The sequence below is a fragment of the Gymnodraco acuticeps genome, unplaced genomic scaffold (genome assembly GCF_902827175.1).
Source record: "Gymnodraco acuticeps unplaced genomic scaffold, fGymAcu1.1, whole genome shotgun sequence".
In the NCBI taxonomy this organism is placed as follows: Eukaryota; Metazoa; Chordata; class Actinopteri; order Perciformes; family Bathydraconidae; genus Gymnodraco; species Gymnodraco acuticeps.
The window spans coordinates 2,317,921-2,343,848 of NW_022990772.1; the positions used below are offsets into that span (position 1 = coordinate 2,317,921).

At 40.9% G+C, this 25,928-nt stretch overlaps 1 protein-coding gene across 2 annotated transcripts in view; it reads left to right on the plus strand.

Annotated features, from left to right (window-relative positions):
* The window catches only part of ctnna1 (catenin (cadherin-associated protein), alpha 1), an 86,988-nt gene extending 67,411 nt beyond the window's left edge, over nt 1-19,577 (plus strand). The window contains exons 16-18 of one of the 2 annotated variants that reach the window (XM_034232574.1): nt 5,208-5,313; nt 16,454-16,588; nt 17,861-19,577. In XM_034232574.1, the coding sequence (XP_034088465.1) occupies nt 5,208-5,313; nt 16,454-16,588; nt 17,861-18,148 (529 nt within the window). In that variant the 3' untranslated portion in view covers nt 18,149-19,577. The remainder of the gene's footprint in view (nt 1-5,207; nt 5,314-16,453; nt 16,589-17,860) is intronic. The other variant, XM_034232573.1, reaches the window with a different exon arrangement.
* Nucleotides 19,578-25,928: the final 6,351 nt, after the last annotated feature.

Here is a 25,928-nt window from a genome sequence, read left to right on the forward strand (position 1 = left end):
TGCATGATCAGCTCAGGGGTTCCCAAAGTGGGGGTCGCGACCCCCCGAGGGGGCGCGAGATGATTACAAAATAGAAAATAAAATAAAAAAAACCTAGCTCACACAGTTTATGTGGAGGGTGTGAGGAAACATTTTGACTGTATTTGTATGACTGTGCCTTTTTTAAATTCCAGTGAATTACTCATGAGTACATTTTGTGCCTAACTCTGAGTCACATCCGTAATGACGGTGAAATGCTGCCTCTCAATCTTCATCCTTTGAATGGCTCAAAGATCCCGTCTCCTCGGCCAAAGACATAGAATACTGGGAAACTGAAGCCGAGTTTCAAATAGTAGCACAGCAAGGGATCCGACTGAGGTCACACAGAACCATGCCATTTTTCATTTGCTGCCTATTCATCCAAAGGACCAAGACAAATAAATGCTGCCACTGAAGACACACATGTCAACGGAATGCAAATCATGCGGATTCCACAGTGCCAGCTATGTTTCTTTATTAGATAGCCTCAGCTGTGTGTATATATTTTAAAAGGTTATTGATTGAGGTGACACCTTTATATCAACATACAGGCTGCTTCTGCCTCTGTTTTAGAGTATAAGGCAGACCAAAGCCATTCAAATGAAAAAGACCCTCAATTAGGATAAAGCCTATTGATGCCATTCTCAGCCTTATGGTTCAGTATCTGTACACAATGTTGCATAAATCCAAATGTAGTTCAAAATCAGGTCTGTAGGACATTTCCGAAACTACAAAGCTACGCTGGTAAAACACAAACAATTATAAATAATTTTTTTAGAATCCAACAAAGTATCTCAACACGTTGGTGCTAATCAGGTGTCCTTTTGCTAAATTGTGGTTGCGTTACTTTCGCAATTGTTATTTGAGTACTACTTAACAGTACACGAAACGATTCAAGAAGAGAAGTACTGCTTCATATTGTTCTGCTGACGAGGCATTTATTTTGACACTGACTGGATTTTAAACCCGAAAAAAGCCAAGCCTCTTATCTCCTACACATTTCATCTAGGATTTAGATCAATCAAACCTCCACTCTAAATCTGCTTGAAAGAACAGATGTGTTTAATTTGGAATGCCATCCCAAAGTCGAATATCTTCAGCGGCAAAATAAAATCCAAATTAAATTTACATTTTAGAAATCCACCATGGCTAACCTTTGCAACTGTCACCTAGCAACAACAACAACAATGTGATGTCCCAACTAGAGCTTAGGAGCCTTAGAGTGATTCTCCTGATTTGATGTTCACATCAAATCAAGTTTAGCATCTGGATTTGCATTATAATAAAACCTTTCTACGTTGGCTATTCATAAGTTACTTTATGTGTTCTTTAAATTATTAATGTTATCTGGGGTTGCTAAGTTCTGTATTTAGGGAGTATTTTGGGTCAAGCATTAATGTCTATGACCTTAGCGATCAGTGTAATAAGTACATTACATAATATATGTTCAGTGTTTGGCCATTAGAAATAGAGCTTTTAAAACAAAGCAATGGGAATGGCTTGTGTTCCTTTGTTTTTAATAGTGCTCAGTTTTGTTATTCATGGACTAATACCTCAATTTAGTATTGTGACTTATTTGCTGCCCTGAGCCTTTGGATTTAAGTCTGTATATATTAGGGGTGTAACGGTTCACAAACATTTTGGTTCGGTACGTACCTCGGTTTTTAGGTCACGGTTCTGTTCGGTACAGCAGAAAACATTATCACAAAACATAAAATATTTTTGTTTTTTTTAAATTATTATTAAACTGTGAATAATGTATTCACTCAAATAAATAGAAAATATAATAAAATAAACATTAAGGTGCAGCATTTCCATGAACTGAAATAATCTGTATTTGAACTTTACTGTACTAGTACTCACAAAACATAAACTATTAGTTTTGGGTTTTTAATTATTAAACTGTGAATATTCACTCGAATACAAAATATAATAAAATAAACATTAAGGTGCAGCTTTTCGATGAACTGAAATAATCTGTATTTGAACTGTACTAGCACCTAAGCAGCCAGTTTGACATTAGGACTTGCTTGTCATTGTATTTTCATGTTTTTTTAAAGAAAAATGAACTTGTCCACATTGCTTGCCGAAAGGGCAGATCTGCTGGCACTAACAATGTCTCCTGATGTGGAGAACACCCTCTCTCTAGGGACAGAGGTAGTAGCAGATACAGCCAGGTAGCGCTTTGCTAACATGGCAACATAAGGATATTTGGCGTTTGTAATAGCTTTGGCTCGGTCTGAACTTTTTGCGAGTGGTGGAGGCTAACATGCTAGTGGGAGTTGGGTTTGCACTTCAGTCTTTTTTCTTTTGGTACCGGTAATATTCACGTTCGAGTGATGCCTTTTCAAATGAGTGTGATGTATTGCCAGCCGCGTAACCAATTGTAGTTGAACAATGCCGACAAACAGCTTTGGTTCGGTCCACCTGTCTTTGTCCGTCATCCTTGTACGTAACTGTGAAACCAAAATGTTCCCAAACCGGAGACTTCAAGGCAAGGCAAGTTTATTTATATAGCACCTTTCAACACAAGGCAATTCAAGGTGCTTTACAAAAATGAAAGACATTCAGCCAAAGGCATTTAAAAACAGTAAAAGATAATAAAAGAAACATTAAAAGAAAAAATAATCCTCAAACTTCAATGATGCTGGAGGATTTTCGAGCTCAACTTTATCTGCGTTCGCCATTTCGACAGTTCCTCAAATTACTGACTAAATTTCAACGCATCCCTGTGACCAGCTCTCATAGTATGCCTCTCGTCCAATGAAATGACTTGCTCGCTCTATGACGCGTTGAACCCAATGTGACACAGCACCTGAGATTACTTCCAAAAAGTTGTTCACGTTCTCAATTTTTTACGTTTGTTATATTCGTTCGGTACACTTCGGTACACACGTGTACAGTACCGAATAATTTCGGTACGTGTACCGTTACACCCCTAGTATATATCCAAGTTTTATTGTCTGACAGAACACGCACGAATATCTGTCAGGATGGATATACATCTTCACAATATGCCTTGACTCTCTAGCACATAGAAGGTCAGTCACTGGCTAATTCAGCCACTGCCCAAAAATGATTGCTCCCTTACCTTGAGCTGGCACAAAGCCCTGCCAAGGTTAATGCTGTGTGCCGTAATTGTTCTGGACCTCTCTCCTGACAAATCGTCGACTCCTGCATCGCTTATGGCTGTGTGGTGGCACTCATGAATAAGGCATGTGTGGCTTGGAAACATGCAACATATTTGGTAGCCACCTGTCTTCGAGCATTCTGTGCTGCAAAGTGCTCGTCCCTATGTGGCTTACACCCATTTGGAGGCCTGCAGCTGTCAACAGACCCGAAGTCCCCCCGGTTTCTACTCCGTGTGCAAATCCACTACAAAAATGCCTCAAGGGTTTCTTCCTGTCAGGACTCTTTTTGTCTTTATCTGTCGACTCTTTGTGCTTTTCCCTATCGTTACATGGCGACCTACACAGCTGGAGAAGGTGAAGAAAATGAGCAGCTGGCACTTAATATCTCTGGGCTAAAGCAAAGGATATTTTTAGGAAGGGAACAAGTGGTTAGGGAGAAATCAGTGGTTGCTGGGTTTTTGTAATGTGAAGTGTTTATATCGTGTCAAACTACAACACTATCAATACATCAATCAATCAATGTTTATTTATATAGCCCAATATCACAAATGTTACATTTGTCTCAGTGGACTTCACAGTTTGTACAGAATATCAGTATGACAATACGACACCCTCTGTCCTTAGAGCCTCACATCGTACAAGGAAAAACTTCCAGAGAAAACCCACAGTTTAAAGGGAACATGGGAGAAACCTCAGGGAGAGCAAGAGAGGAGGGATCCCTCTCCCAGGACGGACAGACGTGCAATAGATGCCGTGTGTAAACACTATACTAGCAACACTCTATTAAACATACTCATGCTGAGTCTTTTTCCCAGAAACGCATCACAATGCCTCTAGCTCTGTCTCTAGGGGTTGACTGGTCCCCGGAGAGCTTCCAGCTTGTGCTCTGAAGCGTGGCCTCTTCCACTTGGACCCTGACTAGCTTTACAGCAGAGCAGCAGAGGCAGTGCAAGAGAGGGGAAGGGTTGGCGGGGAGAGGGAGAGAGTGAGAGAACAGTACACAAAATTCCATCTGTTCTGGGTTGGATTGCTAATTTTTTAGCCTGGAGAGAGCAGCTTTGAATCCAATTTGTACCTCTTGCCAACTGTGTCCCAGAGTCCCTTGTGGGGAGAGAAAAACCCTCGGAAATGGCTGACAAGCTTAACAGTGGGTCAGGTCAGGGCTAGACTGACCTGTGTTGGGACGGGCTTAGCTTGGCTCCAAAATGGTCAACGATGGATGTTTAACATTACCACAATGACAAGCCTTTAAATGGAATTGTAATCTCATCCGTCTACTTTCAATTATCTCCTTTTATTCTTTGGCTCTGTCTTTTGTCTGTTCTTGGGCGAAAATAACCATACAAATGATGAGCTGCTGTGTGTAACGGTTTAAAGGGAAACCAACTGTTCTCCTGGTAGACATCATGACAGAACGCACTGAAACCAGTCGGGTTTACGTCTTATCCTTTAATTAAACCTCTTGAAACTGCTTTAATAGAAGGTTCTGGGTAGATTGAACTGCTCATTTCCACTGTGATAGAAAACATATGGCACTGGTAAGCACTACAACATGATTGCCTACGAGGCCATCTTGTTGTAGTGCTTACAGGGTTTCTTCACAAATTATGAAAATATTAATAGAAAAAAATATGCTGCATGTTTCTTAGACATTTCACTAATGTATTATATCAATCGTATGCTGAAAACATGTGGGATAAAATGTGTATAACACCTGATTTTGATAGCGGGGTTATTGTGCTACAAAAGAGTGTCGTACAGCAACATGGGCCCAGTCTTTAAGGACGGCCCTGAGAGTGAAGACTGCCCCTCTAAATGTAATTGTGTGTGGGGTGTGTGTGTGTGTGTTTGTGTCAGCGTACACATGTATTTCTGTGATGATTCCCTGAACTATTCCTATAAATCACGCTTCTCTATCCATCCTTGCCTCTGACTGAAAAAATAAAATGAAATAAAATCCTTCCAAAACAAACAGCCGCTTCATAACTGAGATGGTGCTCCTTCATATTGGATGAGATCAGAAACATTGACTGATCTTTCCACTTGTTTTCTCCCCAGGGGGAAAGGTCCACTGAAGAATACGTCTGATGTCATCAGTGCTGCCAAGAAAATTGCCGAGGCAGGATCACGAATGGACAAGCTGGGCCGCACCATCGCTGACAATGTAAGTCGCTAATGAACCTCCGTCTCAAAGGGTTTCATGCACACTACACCTTTGTGCTAGGGACTCCAATATATAATTGGAATTGCGCTACGTTGACACTGCCGGGCCACGATAAATTAGCAACAAGTGCGGCAACACATGGCACAAATGAAAGAAAAGTACTCATTTTTGTGGATGACATAACGCTAATGGCATGACCATTGCAAAATTAAAAAGTCATGAAAGATGTTCAATTTGGAGCTACACATTAAGTGATTTTCTTCTTGAAATATTTCCCATCATCATATTAAATATATTTCACTGGTATGAATTGGCCATGAATGTGCTCAAAGAATCAGACAGATGTGTAATTGCTGTGTTGGACGATACATTGTTTATATCCCTAATCCTGCGTTTCATCATTCTGATAGTCACTATTTAACCCCAAAGGTACATTCATTATCTACTAAGTCATACATGTTCCGACTACTGTACGCAAGTTGACAGCATGTGTAGAGTTGAGTAAAGTTTTTCATTACACAAATGCACAACTCGTTCTCCGCTCCCGTGTTGCTGAAGGAACTGACATTGTTGCGTGCTGTTGTGCTCGCGCAGGGTTTAAAAAAGCAAAGCTTTCATACTGATTGCATCTTGACACGGCTTCCTTTTGGGTTTTAAATGTTGTCCTTAACAGTGCTGCGTGGAAGTCACATTTAAAGACTCAGAGTAGGAGGAAACTTTTGTCCTGTGCTCATTACTTAAAGAGTTGTATACAAACATATAAAAAACATCCTCAGTGCTCAAAGTTCAGTTTTATATCACATTTTTTCTCATTTGCTCGTTTAGGAGCAAATTCAAGTAAAGTCCCACACAGCAGGGCCCTTCAGATGTTAACAACTGTCATGATATGTGTTATTCATGAGAACCCCCCCCCCCACAAGTCTTTGCCAATTTCTTTCAGGATCAAACACTCCCCCCCCCTCTCTCTCTAATTCTACCATCTCCCACTCCCCAATTCCCGATTCCATCATCTCTCCACATCTATCCCTTACCCTAGTGATTAGGGTCCTTGACATTGGGAAACACACATTCAATTATCCATGGCCTCATATTTCACTTAAATACTTGCACTGTACCTCTCCTCAGGGAGTCCCTGTACATGATTTATCCCCCCAACTTATTCATTTGTCATCTCTTAGGCAGAGAATGATGGTCTCCGTGTCTGCAATATGTATACATTTTAGTGTTAAATCATGGAAGAGTTAAGTTGTGATGTTTGCAACAAGACATGGTTGTCAGATTGAGGTCTTCTCTCGTAAAGACATTGGTTTCTTCTGTGGTTTAGATGTAGCAGCTGTGGGTTTCTTCCATTTTTATCCGAGAACACACAGTCGCTCAGAAAAGCACACACTGGCTTTAGATGTTTGCTGTAGGATTCCAGTTTTGATAACATTGGTGGCCTTGTCGCACTCTTTTGCTCTGGTTGTGTTGACATATCTACTGATATGTTGGCAAAACGTTGAAATAGCATGAAAAGTCTTTGTCAAGTCGGAGCAAGTCTAGTGTTTCAGGGCTGACTACAACACATGGATTTGTAATGATATGCTTGGGTCATTAGCCATTATCTGTTTGAACCTATTTAGCAGCGTAATTAAATGTGTCTCCAAACAGTCCATTCGTAGATGATGTAGTTTTACATCATAGCTTTTTTTTTTCCACCGGCTGTTTGTGTGACGAGCAGAGGTGTGTGGAGGCTGCTGCGGCACTTGTGAAATACATTCTGACATTTGCAACTAAAAAAAAACATTCCATGGTTATAAAACATTTATTCCATAACTTATCACATTAAAACGAACCTTTGAGATGTATCAAGAACCTTTGTCTTTTTGAGACATGACAATGGAATTCAATTATGCCAACACGTCATGGAAAGATCTGCATTTATATCTCTCATAGTCTCACATAATGAGCCCTGCACGTTTGACCTTTTATTTATGGTGACCTCGGATCTTTAATATTGCAGGAGTGCGTCGATCACAAAGTAAAACTCTTATCTGTTGTGACCTAATTGCATCCGAATAATCTGAACAGGGAATAAGCCGTTCTGGAAAGTGAGTTTTTGTATGCCTCACTGCTGCTTTTCAAGATAATTATTCACTTTAATGAAAACAGTGTTATCCCCTAAAGCAGGGGTGGGGAACCTTTTTCCTCTCAAGGGCCATTTCAATGTTTTCAACATCCTCCGAGGGCCGTACAAATGATTGACCTCTGCTTAAAAATACTAAAATCACAGCCCACTCATTAGGCCTTTCTTTCAGGCTGTGCAAAGAAAAAGCAACCTCTGAATCCAGATATCTTACCATGACTCGCGCATGCATGCACGTGCACGGTTGTGGCATGACCACCAAAACAGAAAGATATGGACACAAGATGTGTGCAAATGTATTTAGACTCCTATGTGGACATGATTTAAGTTGGGGGGACCTAACCTCCTCTTGGTGGACCGGGGGGCATGCTCCCCCGGGAAGATTTGTTTTTAAATGTTGAAGTTAAAAGCATCAATCTGGTGCACTTTGAGAGCAACATTAGGAGATCTATGGAAACATCTCTCAACACCCAGATGAAACAGAACTGGAAGCAGATTTTCTTTTTCTTTATGGATATTTTACAAATCACTCTCCTTTCAAACTGTATTCTTCTTTATTAATAACAACTTTTTTTTACTGTCATATAGTATTTTATACCTGTTTACTTTATTCTCTTGTTTTTTTATAACTATAATGATCATATAAAGAAGTGCCTTTACCTCACTGGTTGTAGAAAAAGCTTCTTATATTCGTTAGCATAGCTAGCTAACCAGATGCTAATAACAACAAAGTTATTGACTGTATGATCAGTATGACAGATCGCCACTGGGCTTTCAACTAAAGACACAGACACGCAGAAACTGCGGCATGTGTACGGCTCCTTATGGGTACTGCAATTTTTGGAAGTGTCGGAGCGGAGCGGCGTTCTGGTGCTCTCCGTCAGAACTACACCCCTGTCAGACGAGACATATACCACGTGATGACACAACGTGTGTTCAAGGACCCTGACCTTGGCCAGGAAAAACAGGCACTCACTTGTTTAATTATTTTGCGGTCTAGATTGCTTTAATTTTTTTCTTTTTTGCGTATGTTTATAAATTACCTCGAGGGCCACACCAAATGGTCTCGCGGGCCGTATACGGCCCAGGGACCGGAGGTTCCCCACCCCTGCCCTAAAGAAAGTGTGTGTGTGTGTGTGTGTGTGTGTGTGTGTGTGTGTGTGATTTGGGGTTTTTGAAGCACTCAAAGTATGAATAAATAAAGAGCTTTGGCTGTTGGAACAGAAGTATTTGCCAGGAGAGAGGACCCCTCCAGCCTCTGAACCCATCCAGCTGTCCCTCTTAGCCTCTAGCAGAGCAGGCGACACTCACCTGGAACACATCAGCCACGGCTCCCAGGGATGGACATTGAGCGGGGCGATAGGAGAGGTAGAAAGAAGGGGGAAGTGTGTTTGTGTTGAGAACAGAACATCCCTCCTGAGAAATGCATCCATTAAGAGTGCTTCGCCTTTTAATTAGCAGTTTAATTGCCAGGTGGCAAAAAATTGTTATTTATTTAGCCAGGCAGTTTATATTAAGGGCTATATCTCTAACAAAGCAGGATATGCCACAGGCCCTCTTACAGCAAAGGCATTGCATGTTGGAATGGTCTACTCCAGCAGCAGGCGTTAAGGGAATCAGCACCAAGCTGCACACACACTGACAGTCAGATCAGCAAAGGCAATGCTGGGTCTGCTCATTAACCTAGGCATATTAATCGCTTGTGCTCTGTGCCTCTGCCTGGAGGGCCTATGAGGGTTTAGTCCTCATATAAAACACATCGGCAGATGGTCCCAGACTGATGGCACAGCCTGTACAAGACTGTCATGACGTGCTTTCTTACAGGCAGATTGTGTTCAACTGGAATGTTTAGGTGGACAGGGTCTGGTTTGGGGTTTCTGAAAAACAGTTAAATATGTGTAATAGAGCCTTATTAAAGTTTAAAGAAATGAGTGTAGTGCAGAGATGAGCTGCAGGATTTAGGTCAGTGCCGTTCAAAGGTCTGCACTGCAGTTTATTAAGAATTTATGACCCTCCTCTGCAGGGCACCTTATGAGAATTCCATCTGAGCAGGCTGGTAAGCAAATAATGCTATGTAATTGAGATTTATAATGCAAATGTGTTAGCCACTATGTTAGCCCATACATTTCTGCTGCTTGCCTGCTCACCACATAAACACTTGCATGCACACATACAAACACATGCACATAAAATAAGGCTTGCATATTTAGAGAATGGGCATGTGCTTGCTGTGTGTGTGTGTGTTTGTTGTGCAAGCTTTCTTCTCATGATGTATACTGACATACATAGTGTACTTTTCCAATTTGCATTCAATCAGTGGCTCTGTTGCTGCTCAGTCTAATCCCGGCTCTGGCCCTAGACGCTCTACGGCAGACAGGGCTGTAAATTACCTACTGCAGTGGAGGAGCAAAATTAACCCGATAGCCTACAAATTCTCAGCTCAGCAGTTCAAGGGTCAGCCAACTGTAGTTCAGCCAAACCGAGGGAAGCCCACCTTGTGTGCTGTTTGAGAAAATGTATCAACTCCTGATTGATCAATTAGAAAGGCATTTACCAACGATAATTCAGTATTTTAATGATATAATATGTCAATCCTGAAGGTCCAACATAGAGTTCGTATCAGTGTGGTTGTGAAATAGCATATGACTGTTGAATTCATTGTTTTGTGCTGCCTTAGTTTAAATCAACCTGCAGTAGCATTTCTGATGCTGTGAAGCAGTCGGGAATCAAGTTAGCCAAAAAGCAGTCAAGGGTCAGGCCAAATAAAAGTCTGAATGAATGTATAAATGTTTTAGCATGCCTGTTAGCACTTATCCTACGGTAGCAGCCGTGTTAAGTTATAAGTTTTGCTTACAAGTACAACAGTGAAACGCCTGACTGACAGGTGCAGTCTAACCATTAAAACATGATGAGGGACATTTAATTGGTCCCTCTGGTTATCTCCAAAGTCGGTCTTTTGGGCGTGCCCCCAGCTTGATTTTCTCCCGTCATACCCAGACTCTGTCTGCTTCACTGTCACATTAACATTCCCAAGTGCCACTGTGATTGAATTGGCCCCACGGAAATATACAGCATCTTTTTAGCAGATGCAGTGCGGAGAGAGGAGGTCTGGCCATCATCATTCTGTTGAAATGGATCTAATTGATATTGGTAAACCATGGCAGATTTATATTTAGCCATCAACGGTAACATAATCAGTACCAGACAGACTAAATCTAATGTACAGCACATTAACTGTAATGCCCATTAATTAGGCTGTGCACAAAAAACCCAGCACACTCAACACACACATTCTTCAGAGTTCTGAAAGGAAGTTCAAGTTTTGATCCAGCGGTAAAACAGTTTTCACATTTTATATTCTGTTGGAAAAATGTTCTTATTTTATAGTGTGTTCATTTTGAAGCGTTGCGGGATTAAAGGTTGGAATAGTTTCCTATCCCTGCATTGCCCATCCTCTTATTCAGTTTCTGCCTAAAGTAACAGAATGGTCTTTCCAGTGCTTTGTTTTCCTTATATCTCAGTCACACTATTTTGACCGTTGGCACTCGCCACACTGTAACATATATACGTATATCTCTGCGTCCCTGCAACCCCTGTGGCAGTTTAGAGGTGTAATGACAGATAAAGGTTCCCTGTGGCTTAATCTAAAGCTCTTCTCTCAGGCACTGTAGATTATCCACAACCCTGTGCCGTACACACATGCAGACACATGTCTGTTTGACCCTATCCCCCGGTAGATGTTTAGTATGTCAGAGCAGTAAAGCATCATCGTGCCGGCTGGTCTAAGGTTTTGGTTTCCCTTCTAGCTATAAAACAATCAAGCAACACAACACAGTGAAGCTGACCTGAATGAAGGTTTTTGTATTTGTTTGAGGTTTTCTTTTAACTTTGGCAGGAAACAAAATTAGGCTGTCACTAAGTTATTATATGGGGGGGATTTATACGGTGAAGGCATAGTTATTGGTGAACTTGTGAAAATAAAACCATATATTTAAGCCTCTAGCTATCCAATAACCAGGCCAAGGTCTAGAGCATAAAGCAACAGGCAATGAATGTAAACACTAAGCAAAAACCCTCAAAATCACCTCACTGGGTCACCCTCAGTGGGTGTATCAATTCTCTCATGACGGGGTGGGACTGAAAAACCAAAGTTATTAGAAAAGGCCTCTGTTTTCACCGCCCTGGAGCACCAGCCAACAGGTCGCAGGCAGCGGCACATTAGGATGCTGCCTTGTCAGTAAATATTGGAAATGGGCATTTCCTCTGGGTGATCGTCCTGAAAGGTCAGTCCGGGCGGAAGCAGCAGCACAGTGGCTCTGCCTCTGTTTAATAGAATTCAGCGGAACTGCATGGCATTTCCAATGATGGGACCTGACCTTCCTGATCATCATTTATATCATGCACATTACCCAGCACGTAGCACAGTGAAACCCTTTTGTTCAACATCCTGCTCTGTTATTGTTATTGCCTCATTTCCTTTTATTTTGTTGGACGGTCTGTTAAGTGAAAAATGTGTTTTTGGTTCAGTCAGTGCTTCTCTAGAGCAGATGTTTGGAAAGTAACCCTAGTGGTCTGTGAGTAGATCTGATGAAATACAATGACTTACTTTAAAGTCCAAATACAGTGTTTCTCAAAATACCTTCAAGCCCAGTAGAGAGTAGCATACATGTTGTTTTCAATATCAAAACCAACTTTTATTTTAAATTCATATATTATCATATCAATTGGTTGTTAGTTTGTTCAACCATTCATATTGACCACAGTGAAAATGTTGCTTTTGAAGGCGAATAAATGAGTCGCAGCAGAATTATTCATTTGATAAACCTGTTATTTTAGAAATCTTTTTTTTAAAATTCTTAGGCGCTTTCACACCACAGTACTTTTCCCACAAAGGTTCATCAGAACTTAGTTCATGAGAACTCTTTAGTTCTCATGAACTAAGTACAGATCGTGTTCACACCGGAATAAGTCCTTGGGGGAGGATTAGGCAAATTAAGCCGTTGACATCACTTCTTCTTCTTCTGCTTTGGGTTTACTGGCAGGCCACAAACAACTTCACGGCGTATACTGCCACCCAAAGTCCCCGCCCGGAAGTCCCCGGAGTTAGGGACTGGCTTCAGTAGAAGCTGCTGGGACTCCCAGCAGCTTCTACTGAAGCCTTCCGAGTAAATCGCCAGAACGCCGACACCTCCTCATCTCCACCGCTCCCATGTTTTCTTTTGTGTTGCCATAAGTTAGTCTCTCTGCGTTTGTGCGCTGGGCTAATGCGAGGTTAATAAAATGGCCAGCCAATCAGACATAGGAAAATGTTTCTCCCACGAAAGTCCCTGCTCTCTAGCAGGGACGGAAAAGGGGGTAAAAATGGTTCTGAAGAACTCATTTTAGTTCTGGCTCTTTTCGGTGTGAACGCGACATTTCGGAACTATATCGGAGCTAAAGTGGGAAAAGTACTGTGGTGTGAACGCACCTATTGACTATTTGTCATTTCAATTGACTGTTATTTGTAATTTGGTTACTCTTGGCAGCAGATTTATTCTTTTGTTCATTTGGGGAGTTTTCTTATATTAAGTAAGTGGTACTTAGTCTGAAGTGAGAAAAACAATGCTCTTAAGCAATAGCCTAAATGCCAATAAATGCTAAATAGAACAAGAGCTACCCACACACAGCTAGAAGTAAAACCATCATGAATATAGAGCTGAAGACAATCAATTAGCAAATAAGAAGAATAATAATGAGCTACCCTTTGACTCAACTTTGATGTTTTTACATGTATTTTTTTGAAAAGGCACTTAAAGTCAGCAGTGAAAAGGCGAGCACAACAAGAAACTTTGACATTTCTACCTTTTACTGCGGTCTGCTTTTGAAAGAAGGTGACTCACCTTCTCTATTAGTTTAAAAGATATTCTGAGTCTTGTGTGGAAGTCTCCAGTGCCTCTCTCCCTGTTCTGCCATCTCTCAATAGTAGCTGACCAAGCAAGGTTAGCTGTCCCAGGCCATAAGTGGCCACACAGCATGTAGGGAGAAGCACAGGGGCTATATCATCAGGCCTCAGGAACATTTACAGCAGCAGCCAGAGACGATGGGAGGAACACAATTACAATGATGGGCTCTAATGGTGGAAGTCACTATTAGAAGAGAGCATCGCTCACCGGGAACACGAGCGATGATCCTTCTCTTTTTCACACCAGAACAAATTCTGTTTTGTGAAACGGAAACAAATTGTTTGAATAGTGGGGATAGATTTTCAACATGACTGCACGGTTATGGTGTTAGCACAACCGGCAGATGCATTAACATATAAGTTGAACAAATACACCCACATTATATGCCCCATTTATTATTTGCACTATTAATTATTCATACCGTTGAGTATGAAAGCAGAGGAATAAAAAGGTTTTCTTTGTGCGGTTTGAGTCACCTACTGGTTTGTAGCACAGCGCAGGTATCAGCTTGTGAACAGCGCGCGGCTTAATCACACGCAGTGCTTCTATTTGCATTACCCAAAACAATCCAAGGTGTTCTTGTCTCTTCTCTGTGCAACTTCTGTATTCACATGTCACACTCAGAGCAGCCTTTGCAGAGTTTCCTGAGTGCTGAGTGAAGCCAGCAGCTGAGCTGAGTACGAGCACAAGTGATGCTTTCACAGTGCCCTGCGCTCAGCCGTCTGAATTCTTCCCCGAGCCCTCATTAGCATGGCTGCTGCATTCAGCCTCATCCCAGGTCTGTGCTACTGCTCCCGCTCTCTCTCACTTGCTTATACCCCTCCCACAGTTCAATCCTCCTGTCTACGTCCCGCTTCCCTAGTTGGATTTAGCCCCCTTATTTACTCCTCCAAGCTGTTTCCCCTCTGGCTCATTCTTCATCCTCGTCTTTTTCTCCAACTACCTATTTTTCTCTGGTTCTTTCCTCTCTCTCTTTAAAAAAAAGAAAACACTTCCTCCCACTCCCTCTAGTCTGTCAGCCATGTATGATGATGATCCCCTCTAGCTCTCTTTCCCCTCATCTCCTCTTGCATACCTTCTTTAATAGAATGTCAACTCTTACATTTCCCTCCTCTCTCCTCAGCCCATCCCTCTATTAATCAGCAGTGGACGGTAGTGACAGAGAAGACTTAAGGTCCATTTTATGAACACTGTCGGAGGACATCTTTAGAGCTCTCCATAAGGAAATACATCATTTTTAATGGTTTAAGTAGGATTTGTTTGTGACCTTAAATATGTGCTTGAATACGTTGAAAGAATATTGATTTATTTGTGCTTCACTTTCTCGTCCTCCTACTAAAGCACCCCGCCGCTCTGAGGTATGATGTGTACAAAGGGGCACAGTTGCTGGCTGGGGAGAGTGTGTAGATGCATGCATGGCTGTTTCTGGGAGTGTGTGCACTGTATTCAGCAGAGCGCTCTACACACCCACCAGGGATACAGACGCGCTCAGCAGGATTAGAAGCATCATAAGTCCTAGACTCTTTGAAGTGTGGTAAAATGTTGATAGCAAAGTTATTTCGGTTTCCTCCGTTTGCATAGAGAAACAACATCTGGGGTTTCCTCGCCCTGTGTGGATTTAGTGCACGATAATAGCGGTCATTATTGAGAGATGTCAACTCTGTCATACGCTCCGTTATATCCAGACAAAAAGCCTCTTGAGTTTGTCTAGACTCATGCAAACACTTGTGTTCGTCAGCACTGACCTCAACATTTTCCTCTCTGCAGAGATTCCATCAATTAAAAGATTGGCTGCTATTACCTCCCTTTCACCTTTTTCCCTGCACTCAGAATTAAGCTCTGCCAAAGGACTCCTCCTTCAGACTGCCAAGCACCTGCAAATACTGGACTTTGGAGCCAATATTTTCTCTTGGCTTGCTCACAGACATGGTCACCCAAGTGCTTTTCACAGGTAGAGTTAGTTTAGTGAGTGTGAGAAGCTGCCAGCCTCTGATTATCTGTAACGAAGTCCGTCTAATGTAATGATCATCGCTGATATATCCTTAGTGTCGTGTCTCTGAGATCTACAATCGGATGCAAAGCATCAGAAACCCATCAATGTGTCCTAATCAACATGCTGGCAGGGGGCTTGTTTAGCAAACGAAAGAGATTGGAAATGGTATTTAAAGGCAGGGCTCGAGTCCTAATTATGATGAGATGAAATAATTCAAAAGGATTGCCAATGCTAAAGGAAATACATTTGTGGAGCTCTTTGCATGCTGCCACTTTCGAGTGGGTTTTATAATCATTTATTGGGATTTCTTGACGTTGATGGATTTTTTATGGCTCCAATGTGTTTTGTTTTGATCCCAGCTGACTTTTGGCAATATTACAATGCATGGTTGGGAATAAGAGACTTTTTGGACTAGGTTTTGAGTACATAGTCTCTGTCCTTTCACAATTTAAGCTCTGATCCGTTGCATGTTTCCTCCGAGTACTAATTGTATTTATTGAAGCCGGTTAGAGTGCTTCTCCAGTGCTGCGCGTTTAATTCACACCTTGTTGTCGGGTTGAAGGCAAGAACCCACATTAGTGACAGGAGGTGGGATGATGACTTTGTTACATTTTGAAAACATTACTCATCTGCGAACCAGGGTGCTGGTAACACTTCAGATCATGTATTTTTGTTTCTAAAAAAACTTCACACCAGATTAAAACTGTTACCCAAAGGTAATTGATTGACAGCCGTGTTTGCCTCCTAATAGAATTGGCATGCTGTGTGACTTGATCGTGCTTAACCCTGTGCAGATGAGTTATCAATCTACCAAGTTGTGGGCGTGCGTTTGTCATTTTGGCCCCTAATGTGGGCGTCTACATTACCTGTCACACTGCTACTAACTCATCTTGATAAAGTGTGAGATCATGGCGTCTGTACAATCACATAAATATTCACATTGAGTAGTAGCAGCGAGTTCCAAAAATGGATTCATTGTACAACCAGCAAAAGCAGGTAGCATTGGAACCACAAACCTGTGTATGCTCACATACTAAGTGATGTGCACACGTGTTGACGCCTGTTCTCTCTCCCTCGCAGTGCCCCGACTCCACCTGTAAGCAGGACCTGCTGGCCTACCTGCAGCGCATCGCCCTGTACTGCCACCAGCTCAACATCTGCAGCAAGGTCAAGGCCGAGGTGCAGAACCTGGGAGGAGAGCTGGTCGTCTCCGGGGTAAGTTCAACACCTTTTAAACTACTGAATTTCAACCAGTAAGACATCGCCGTGGGACATGTTCCAATTTCACTAAGTCAGTCCAAAAAATATGATTTACTTGCTGCAAATCAAATCCAACAGTGCCATGTTCCCAAGGAAGCTTAATCGTCAACTCCAAACAAAACACCTGTCACTTCAAAAGAACAACACAGACCATTTTCTGCCTGCGTAAACAAACTGAGAAATGGGTAGCTGTTACGAGAAAAACCACAAAGAGAGAGCTCTCAAAGCTAGTTACTTACCAGCTGAACTCGTAGCCAAATTGAGAGACTCGTCATTAAATATGATTCTGCTGTAGAAGGCTACAATGTGTCATTTTGTACCTTTTTGGGTTGTTGATATTCCGCAGGATTTATTTATTGTAAAAAATGAACCGTGGCTCTAAAAAGGTTGATAATAATCACTGAACTAAACCATGGACAGTATGTATGTGATCTTCATTGTAAAGATATCTTAAGAGTTCAAATGGAAGTGGGGCTGGTAGCAGCAATTCAGCTTCAAAATGATTCGCAAAAAGGGGTTCAACTTTACTGTAAGTAGGAAATGCAGTCTGTTCCTGAAGGAAGGACACACAGAGTATTTTGGGTAAGAAGCAATGAGGTAAACAGGATTGCGATTGTTGACAAGGAAGTTTCTCGCAATGCCCACATAATTAATTAAAAATACTAAGACTTAGTGGCATCGGCTGTTGCATGTGATTAGCTAATGATTCATTTTCGGCACTGTGATCTGCAGCTTATATTTTATATCAAATAAACAGATAACAGAAATAATGGCTTTCCTTGTGCTGGACTATTGTTGGCCAACTGTTTCTTAACCTTTTTGAGCTCTTAAGATAACACTGAACAAGGCCAGTGTTTACAGAACCCTGGAGCATGAATGAACTACTTACTTGCCCCTCGGATCTTTAATGATAGGTTACCTTTGTGTGCAGGAAATCATCATTTCCATCCTCTTTTCTGTAGGGCTGAAAGGAGCCTATGCTTCCAACTCTTGAAGTCAAGTGTCACCACTGTCTCTGGGGCTATTCAATTGTGGGGATTAAATTAGAGTGACCCATATTCTCAAATCTCTCACATCTGTTCTTAGTCCAGACCAACTCTGTGGTTGGTTGGTTAGTTATTCCGTTAATCATAGTTTCTCATTAAATTGGAAAAGGTTAAAAGGACAAACTTTTTATTTTCAATTTACATTCAATTTCATTAATTCCAAAAATGTTCCTTTCCACAGTTGGACAGTGCCATGTCTCTCATTCAGGCCGCAAAGAATCTGATGAACACAGTCGTGTCCACCGTCAAGGCCTCCTACGTTGCCTCTACTAAGTACCAGAAGAACAAAAACATGGAGGCCCTGAATATGCCGGCCATTTCCTGGAAGATGAAAGCCCCCGAGAAGAAGCCCCTGGTGAAGAGAGAGAAGCAGGACGACCAGACCAACCGGGTGAAGAGGTCCTCTCAGAAGAAGCACATCAACCCCGTGCAGGCTCTCAGCGAGTTCAAGGCCATGGATAGCATCTAGACTCCCCTTTCAGTCAAGAGAACACACATATTGACCAATGAGTTTATATATAGATAGAGCTTGTCATTCTATCAAAAAGAAACGTTTTTATCCTATTTGTTCCACTTTTGCATAGGCGGCCATTATATTCCTACACTGCCTCGTTTCTATTCCAGATGTTTGGATTTGCTCTAGTCTGTAGCAATAACTGTCTCTCCTTTGGAAAATACAGATAGAGGGAAATCAAACTGACTAATGCATTAAAACAAATATATTTCCCATGTTTTATTTCATGTTGATGGAAGGAAGGTTTTTCACTACAATGATTGATTAGGGCAAAATACCTTCTGTACTGCAAATATGTACTATGCAAAATCTGTTAGCTTTTTTTAACTTGAGGAATAACTGTAGTTCATTTGGATGTGCTGGGCTAACTGGTAATATTTTAAATGTGTTTTGGTTCAGGCATAATGAACCAAAGTCACAATTGTTCCATGTGTACCTTTTTCTAACTTTATACGTACATTGTTATGCCACTATACATGCTTCAAATAAGTCTAAAGAAAACATTATATGTTCTGTGCTGAGTGATTTATACCCCTGTACTGGTAAATGTCATTTCTTTATAATTTAAACATCTCAAATTCATTGTATTTTCAGTTTTTTGTTTTTATGTATCCTTGCAGCAAACCAAAGGCAACTGAGTATTTTCCCCCAATCTTCTGTTTTGCTGCATAACTTGGTCAGACTTTGTTTATTGGCCTGGCCTCCTGAGAGACTGGGAGAACCCAGTGGGCTAAACAACGAGAAGACCCAGTCATTTCTTTCCAAAGCCGACAAGCTTCATTAACCGTCAATGAGACCAAACACCTCCACGATTTAAGCTGTGTTCAAATGAAGGGATCAATATGTTTCCCTCCACTGCTTAGAGGTGCAAGGAAGGGAGGGGATTTCTTCTACTTTAAACTGCTTGTTTTTTCCTTGTCCTTAAGCTTGAACACTAATCAAGGTATTATGTCGGGCACAATCTTTATAGAAAACTAGAATGAAGTTGCCAGGAGTTGGAGCTTTAAAATGAAACGGGAGAGAGTTTGTTTCCTTTTTAACTTCAGGTAAAAAGCAGGAGTTTTCCAGTCATACATCGAGGTGCATTGTTGTTCAGAGGCTTTGAAACCCTGCTGTTCTGCTCTCGGGCTGAAATTTGTTTTGCTCGTTTGACATCGGTGATCTTTAGCAGTGAAAGATATGATTATCTGTTAGGTGGATTTATTTTTATTTTACTGTAGAACTAAACATTTCGACAGTTTGTCTTTTGCTGTAATTGAGTTTGGATTTGAGTGATATCAACTATTTTGCTGTGGATTTTTTTGTTGAGAGCTGACTTATTAGTGCACACGTTTCTTATATTCATGTGCCTGCTTTATATCTTAATAAACAATTAAAAAGGAAACCACTGTTTTTCTCTTTATTTATCTGATGGGATTATCCGCAGACTGAAGTAATGTTTTTCTATCCTCCCTTCAACCTTCTTTTTATATGCTTTGTTTTGCCATTATACCAGATTGATGTTGTCATAACAAGGAGAGTGTAAGCCCTAAGGAATCATTTTCTCTCAAAAGTCAAATGAATTTTAGCACCCCCTCCAAATATGCTGCTGTGTATAATGAAGGCATTATATTATGTATACATGCCTCCCAAGACTGCGTTATTGACTTCAGGACTATACACAGCATGATCTTTTAAGTAATTGGGTTGCTTTACTTTTGTTAGTTATGTTCTCCTAAAGAGAAATAAGTGCAGCTTTTAAAATCAAACACATTCCTCAGTCTTTAGGTGGTGTCTAACAATAGCCTGTGAACAAAGTGCCCTTATGACGATAAACATGTGAAGCAAGAAAGTATTTTGAACAAAGTGTGTATTTTTCCAAACTCACTCATAATTGACTTAGCTCTGAGGAGAAAAAAACATTCTTTAAAGTTTTGTTTTGACAAAAAGGCAGAGGCAGGTAAGCTTAAGTATAACAAAATGTGTTTCTTTCTGATTGTTCTTTGAGCTGTCCTAACTAATCTACATACACTTTTGATTTAGATCTCTTAAGTTTCCCAGAATAACTTTGAACGACCCACAGAAAATGCTTGGGAAATAGATGGATAGCAGTAGAGTGATAAGATTTCCAAACCCTGGCCTGGTGACTTTTGGCAATCAAACCGCTCATGGAACGCTGCCTTACTTCAGGATGTATTTTACAGATTGTTTTATCACATCAAATGTAAATACATTGACACTAATAAATAAAGATACCTACAAAGCCACAAAGCCACAGGGGAAAGTAACAGAAAACAAAGACTCATAGTATGCTATTAGACAGGGTCCATTTTCACAAAATCAGAACCCCGAAGGCATTTTGTGTTTATTTATGCTATACAACATTTCTAGGGGTAGTAAGGGGTGCTGATAGTAAGGGGTGCTGAATCCAAATCTGCTACATATGAAGCTCAAAAATGTCCCAAAATGCCTCAAAATTGAGAAATCCAACATGGCCGCCACCACCAGCCTGAAATCTATTTTAAGTATATCTTTTTTTTGATAGACTGGTTGAGAAAATCAGCCTGCCAGACTGCATACTGCTGACTGTTTGTTGTTAACAGATTGTTGAAACCATAACCGGATAATTGTGAACCTATAACTGAGAAAAAAAGTAACAAAGGAACACAATAAGTGTAAGGATAAGTAACGTGTATTCCAATGTACCTGTACTTGTACTGACCATAATCTGTCTATTCTATTCTATTCATAAAGAGTCACATGGAATGTATAGAGGCATGCAACTGCAGGAAACATGACAACACCTGGCGGAACACTGAAGAAAACGCTGCTTTTTAAAAGTGCCTGCCTTTTGGCAATTTCCCATAGGGTTTGATGTAAAAAGGCGGTGTGAACAGGCCCACTCCTTCTTCATTGCGTTAACACTGGATGGCCTGAGAGCTATAATTTGGGTTTATTTGTTGTTTTAATATATTTTTACATTATTATTATTATTATTATTATTTTGTAATCATTGATATATGGTGGTGTTTTATGAGATACTTCAATGAGGTTTTTACCATTTCAGTATGATTTGTATTCTTATTGAGCAAATAAAAGCATCTATAGGGCTTTGTTGACGGTACTGTTGCTCCACTGTAGGCCTAATCGTGTCATGTTTACGTTATGGTTTGGTGGCCAAATAAAAATTGTATTAAAACACTTTCTAAGCAAGCCTTGGTTGAGTCTGACAACTTGTTTATCACTAATGACCACCTTTTTCGCTATACATGTATGATTTCAAGCTGACTATTCACATTTGATCGAAAATCAGGACGGTATGTTAAATTCCCCATGTGTGAAAACATATAAAAACACATTTAATTCTAGTTTGTACCTTGTTTAGTCAAAAAGTAATGTACTCATAGATTTCAGCCTGGCGGTGGCGGCATGTTAGATTTCTCAATTTTGAGGCATTCTGGGAAATGTTTGAGCTTCATATACAGCAGATTTGGATTCAGCACCCCTTAATACCCCTAGAAATGTTGAATAGCATAAATAAACACAAAATGCCTTCAGCACTTTAAATAAGCACATTTTCGGGAAATTATGCAGTCTATATGGTGCAAAATGAGAAATAGGGTAACTTTATCTCAACATTACTGACCATCTTCGAGACTCATCTGAGATTTAAAACTGGAATTGTACTTGAGAGGTGTATCAATTAATTAAAAGAGTATAGGACACTCATGTTACATTATAAAGATAGTGCTGTTGACCTGATCATTGTTGGCCCCATTCTCCAAATGGTTTTAAATTGCACAATAGTAAAGGTATTTAGTAAAAATGTTTAAAAAATCCGTGGGTGAGCTTTACATGTAGGTCGTAACATCCATTGTGACCCTTGTTTTGTTTGGCCTACAAAAAAGGTAATTTGTCTAAAATAAAAAAATAAAACAACAGGGATTACAGCTGCAGCAAAACATGAAAGTGAAATTGAAGGATGCAGTAGGAACGAATAACAAACATTTTTCCGCACATATATATATTATATGTAATGCTTGTTGTCACATGCAATGCTTGTTGTGATAGTATGTAATTAGTCGGTATGTTGGAAATATTTGGACGGTTGCTGCCCACTTTTTAACTTGCTTTGACATTTATTTTTCAAACCACTTCCTCCCTCAAAGAGGCCCTTTGCCAGGCTGCCATTGTAAATAAGAATTTGTTTTTTTAATGATGTGCCTGCCTGAATAGAGGCTGAAAAAACATTGAAATGAAACATCAGTAATTCTAGCTTTCTGAGAGGAAGTAAAGGAGGTGTGAAATTATGGGGAAAAAAATTCTGGTTGTGTATTTTCAAAACGATCACATATCAGAGTTTGCATTTAGATATAACGATTTGTTTAAACTAATAGGAATAATTAGAAATAATTATAGAATAAGCTTTTATCAATATATTATGCAGTGATAGACCCCTTTTTAATGGAATACTTTTTCAGTTGCAGGAAGAGCACGTGTGAATACAATAGCCGCTTTCACACCGCAGGACTTGCCGTACTGTAATACCACGGCACTGAATCCGCCAGGGGGCTAGTGCCAATCGCATTCACACCGCAGTACTTTCCCTGAGGCAAGATTACGCTGACGTCACTTCTTCTTCTCTGGGTTTACTGGCAGGCCGCAAAACCACTTCACGGCGAGTACAAAAAAAAAACGAGAGAAGAAGAACTACACGGGGGAGGGGGTATAAAGCCCACCCGCTGTATGAGGCGTTTGTTTACTTTCCGACCTCAGACATGATGGAGTTCATAAGCAGGGGTGCACATAACTTTTTTGCCCTGGTTCTCAAAGGAGCACCTGGAGATGTTGCTTGGTGCTCATCCTTAAAATGAAATAAACCGTAACTTTTGAGGGGGTCTTGACTTTATTTGCCAGACACACGGCACTGAACACACATGCAGAGGTGAACACAGAACACACATGCAGAGGTGAACACAAGACAACATTAGCACGACCAGTAATCCTACAAGCATCACTACCCTCCTCTCTGTCAGACATGGTAGCTGATGATGGAGGCCTACTACTTTCTCTCTGGTTGAGTCTGCGATTAGCTTCTTGCATCCACAAGTCAACAGCTGGTTTTGGGTCGAAAGTCTCTGTTGTGATCATCTTAGACAAGTGGATGTAATCAAATAAGTATGTGAACATAACCAATAACCTACCATAGCAAATAACAAATGAATGTAACTTATTTTATTTGTGTTGTTCATTCATATCTTATTTTACCTTAACATTTATTTATTTATGCATATTTTTTTATCTCTCCAGTTTTAAAGGATATTTTAGTTTACTGTCCTATAGTATACATTGGAATGATTTCAAACCTGTTTATCCCAATAATTATAAAGGAGTGCCTTGGAAATATGTGTTTACATAAATTGTGACCAAACCGTTTGAACTTAGACTAAAGTGAACTATCTAAACACTCCGAGTCCTTTACCTCACTGAGCTGTAGTTAACTTATCAGCCTCTCAGTCTGACTGGAGAGGACTCTCCCTCTACATCATTGTAGAAACATCTTCTTCTTCCGTTAGAGCAGCTAGCACCAGATGCTAATAACAACAGCGCCGGAACCGGTGCACCCTCCCCCTCCCTCTCGTCCTCGCTCACTCGCACTTTGGCTGTGAGCTGCGGGCGCCAGATAAGCCAATATCCCCCATTTTCATCACTTACAGCGCCCATTGTACAGGGCAAATGAAACGTGTAACCGGGGTGAAAAGGGTGTTACATTTACTTAATTGTGAATATTGTTACATCAAGGCCGAAAATTAGGATGAGCCCCAACGGTCAAAAATTTCCCTCCCAGAGCTGCCAGCGCAGCCCCTCCCCAGATCTGGCGCCCTAGGCGAACATCTATTACGCCAGCGCTACGGGCCGGCCCTGAGTTCATATCATAGGTTCATATGCAACTCGCAAATATATTTCTCTCTCTCTCTCTTCTCTTTTCTCTCTTCGCTCTCCTCTCTTCTCTATTTTCTCTTTTCTCTTCTCCCTTCTCTCTCTTCTCTCCCTCTCTCTCTCTCAATGTTGGTACGCAAATGCGCCTTTTTTCAAATGACACGGTGCTCTTTTTTTGGCGGAGGTGCGCATGCGCACCTGCGCACCAGTTATGTGCAGCCCTGTTCATAAGGGTAATTTACAAATAAAATACCCCATTATAACAATGGACTTTATCTTTATGTATTTATTATATATTACCCCCTCAGGCTGATTTTGGAAAAGGACATTAACCCTTGTTTGGTGTTTTTCCCTTATTTATCTAAAACAAATGACATGATAAATGACTTGTGTTTATGTGTGTAAGACTTGTGTTTCTGCCCCTGCCATTGCTGCACAAGGTTGCAACATTGTAGATAAATTCAACCACCGACACCTGTCTGCTCTCACATTCTTCTATTCTGCAAATTTGGGGTGGGACACAATAAATAAAGCTTCGCCAGTTTGTTTGTTTTATTGCACAGTCAAGACATAACAATAACGGCATCACGCTGTTCCAGGTGTGTAAATTGACGTCAATTGAAGTTAAATAAAAGTGTGAAATGTAAAATAAAGTGTAAGTAGTTTCAAAACAATGTAACAGTGGCAATATATATATAGCAGCAGACACACCTTAGTGCAAGTTAGGTGTCAGTATTAAAAAACAGTGGCAATATATATATATATATATATATATATATAATAACAATAGAAAATCGTTACCACTCTTATTATTGTGGTCTTTAATGTTGTTATAGTCCTGCCTGAGTTTCTTTATTTTTACCCGGCATCCGTGTGCACTGTGCACGATTCCCAGCTCAAGTAGCTTTTGCGAACATCGCTCAAAAACATTTGGAGTTGGGAACTGCTTTCCGTAGAAGCTGCTACATCCCGTCCTCAGAGTAAATTGGGAACTGCTTTCTGGAGAAGCTGCTGCATCCCGTCCTCAGAGTAAATTGCCAGAAGCGCCGACACTTCCTCATCATTCCACCGCTCCGGTGTTGTAGTACGTGTGGTCATAACTGCTTTAAAGTACAAAAAAACCACTCGCTCAGGTGTGGTTTTGTAGTAGTGATGTGTCGGTCGCGAACGAGCCGGCTCTTTGAGCCGGCTCTTTTAAGTGAACGACGGGAGCCGGCTCTCGCCCGCGAACGAGCCGTTTTTTGTTTTGTTTTTGCGGAGGGATCTAGATCGGCATGAAGGCACATTATGCAATTTGCACATTATCCCGCTTATTACACATGGCCACATTCTCAACAAAGTAACGAAATGACTCCCAATATTAATTTAAATGCTTTTATGGATTTAGAAAAGGGAGTGGCTATATACAGGACCGTCCTGTACACAACGCCAAATGGCTATATACAGGACCGTCCTGTACACAACGCCAAATGACTATATACAGGACCGTCCTGTACACAACCCTCTGAAATGGCTATATACAGGACGGTCCTGTATATAAGGTCTCTGAAAGGGCTATATACAGGACGGTCCTGTATATAAGGTCTCTGAAATGGCTATATACAGGATCGTCCTGTAAACAGCTCTCTGAAATGGCTATATACAGAACGGTCCTGTATATAGCCATTTCGGAGCTTGTATGCAGGACGGTCCTGTATATAGCCATTTCAGAGACCTTATATACAGGACCGTCCTGTATATAGCCATTTCAGAGAGCTGTGTACAGGACGGTCCTGTATATAGCCATTTGGCGTTGTGTACAGGACCGTCCTGTATA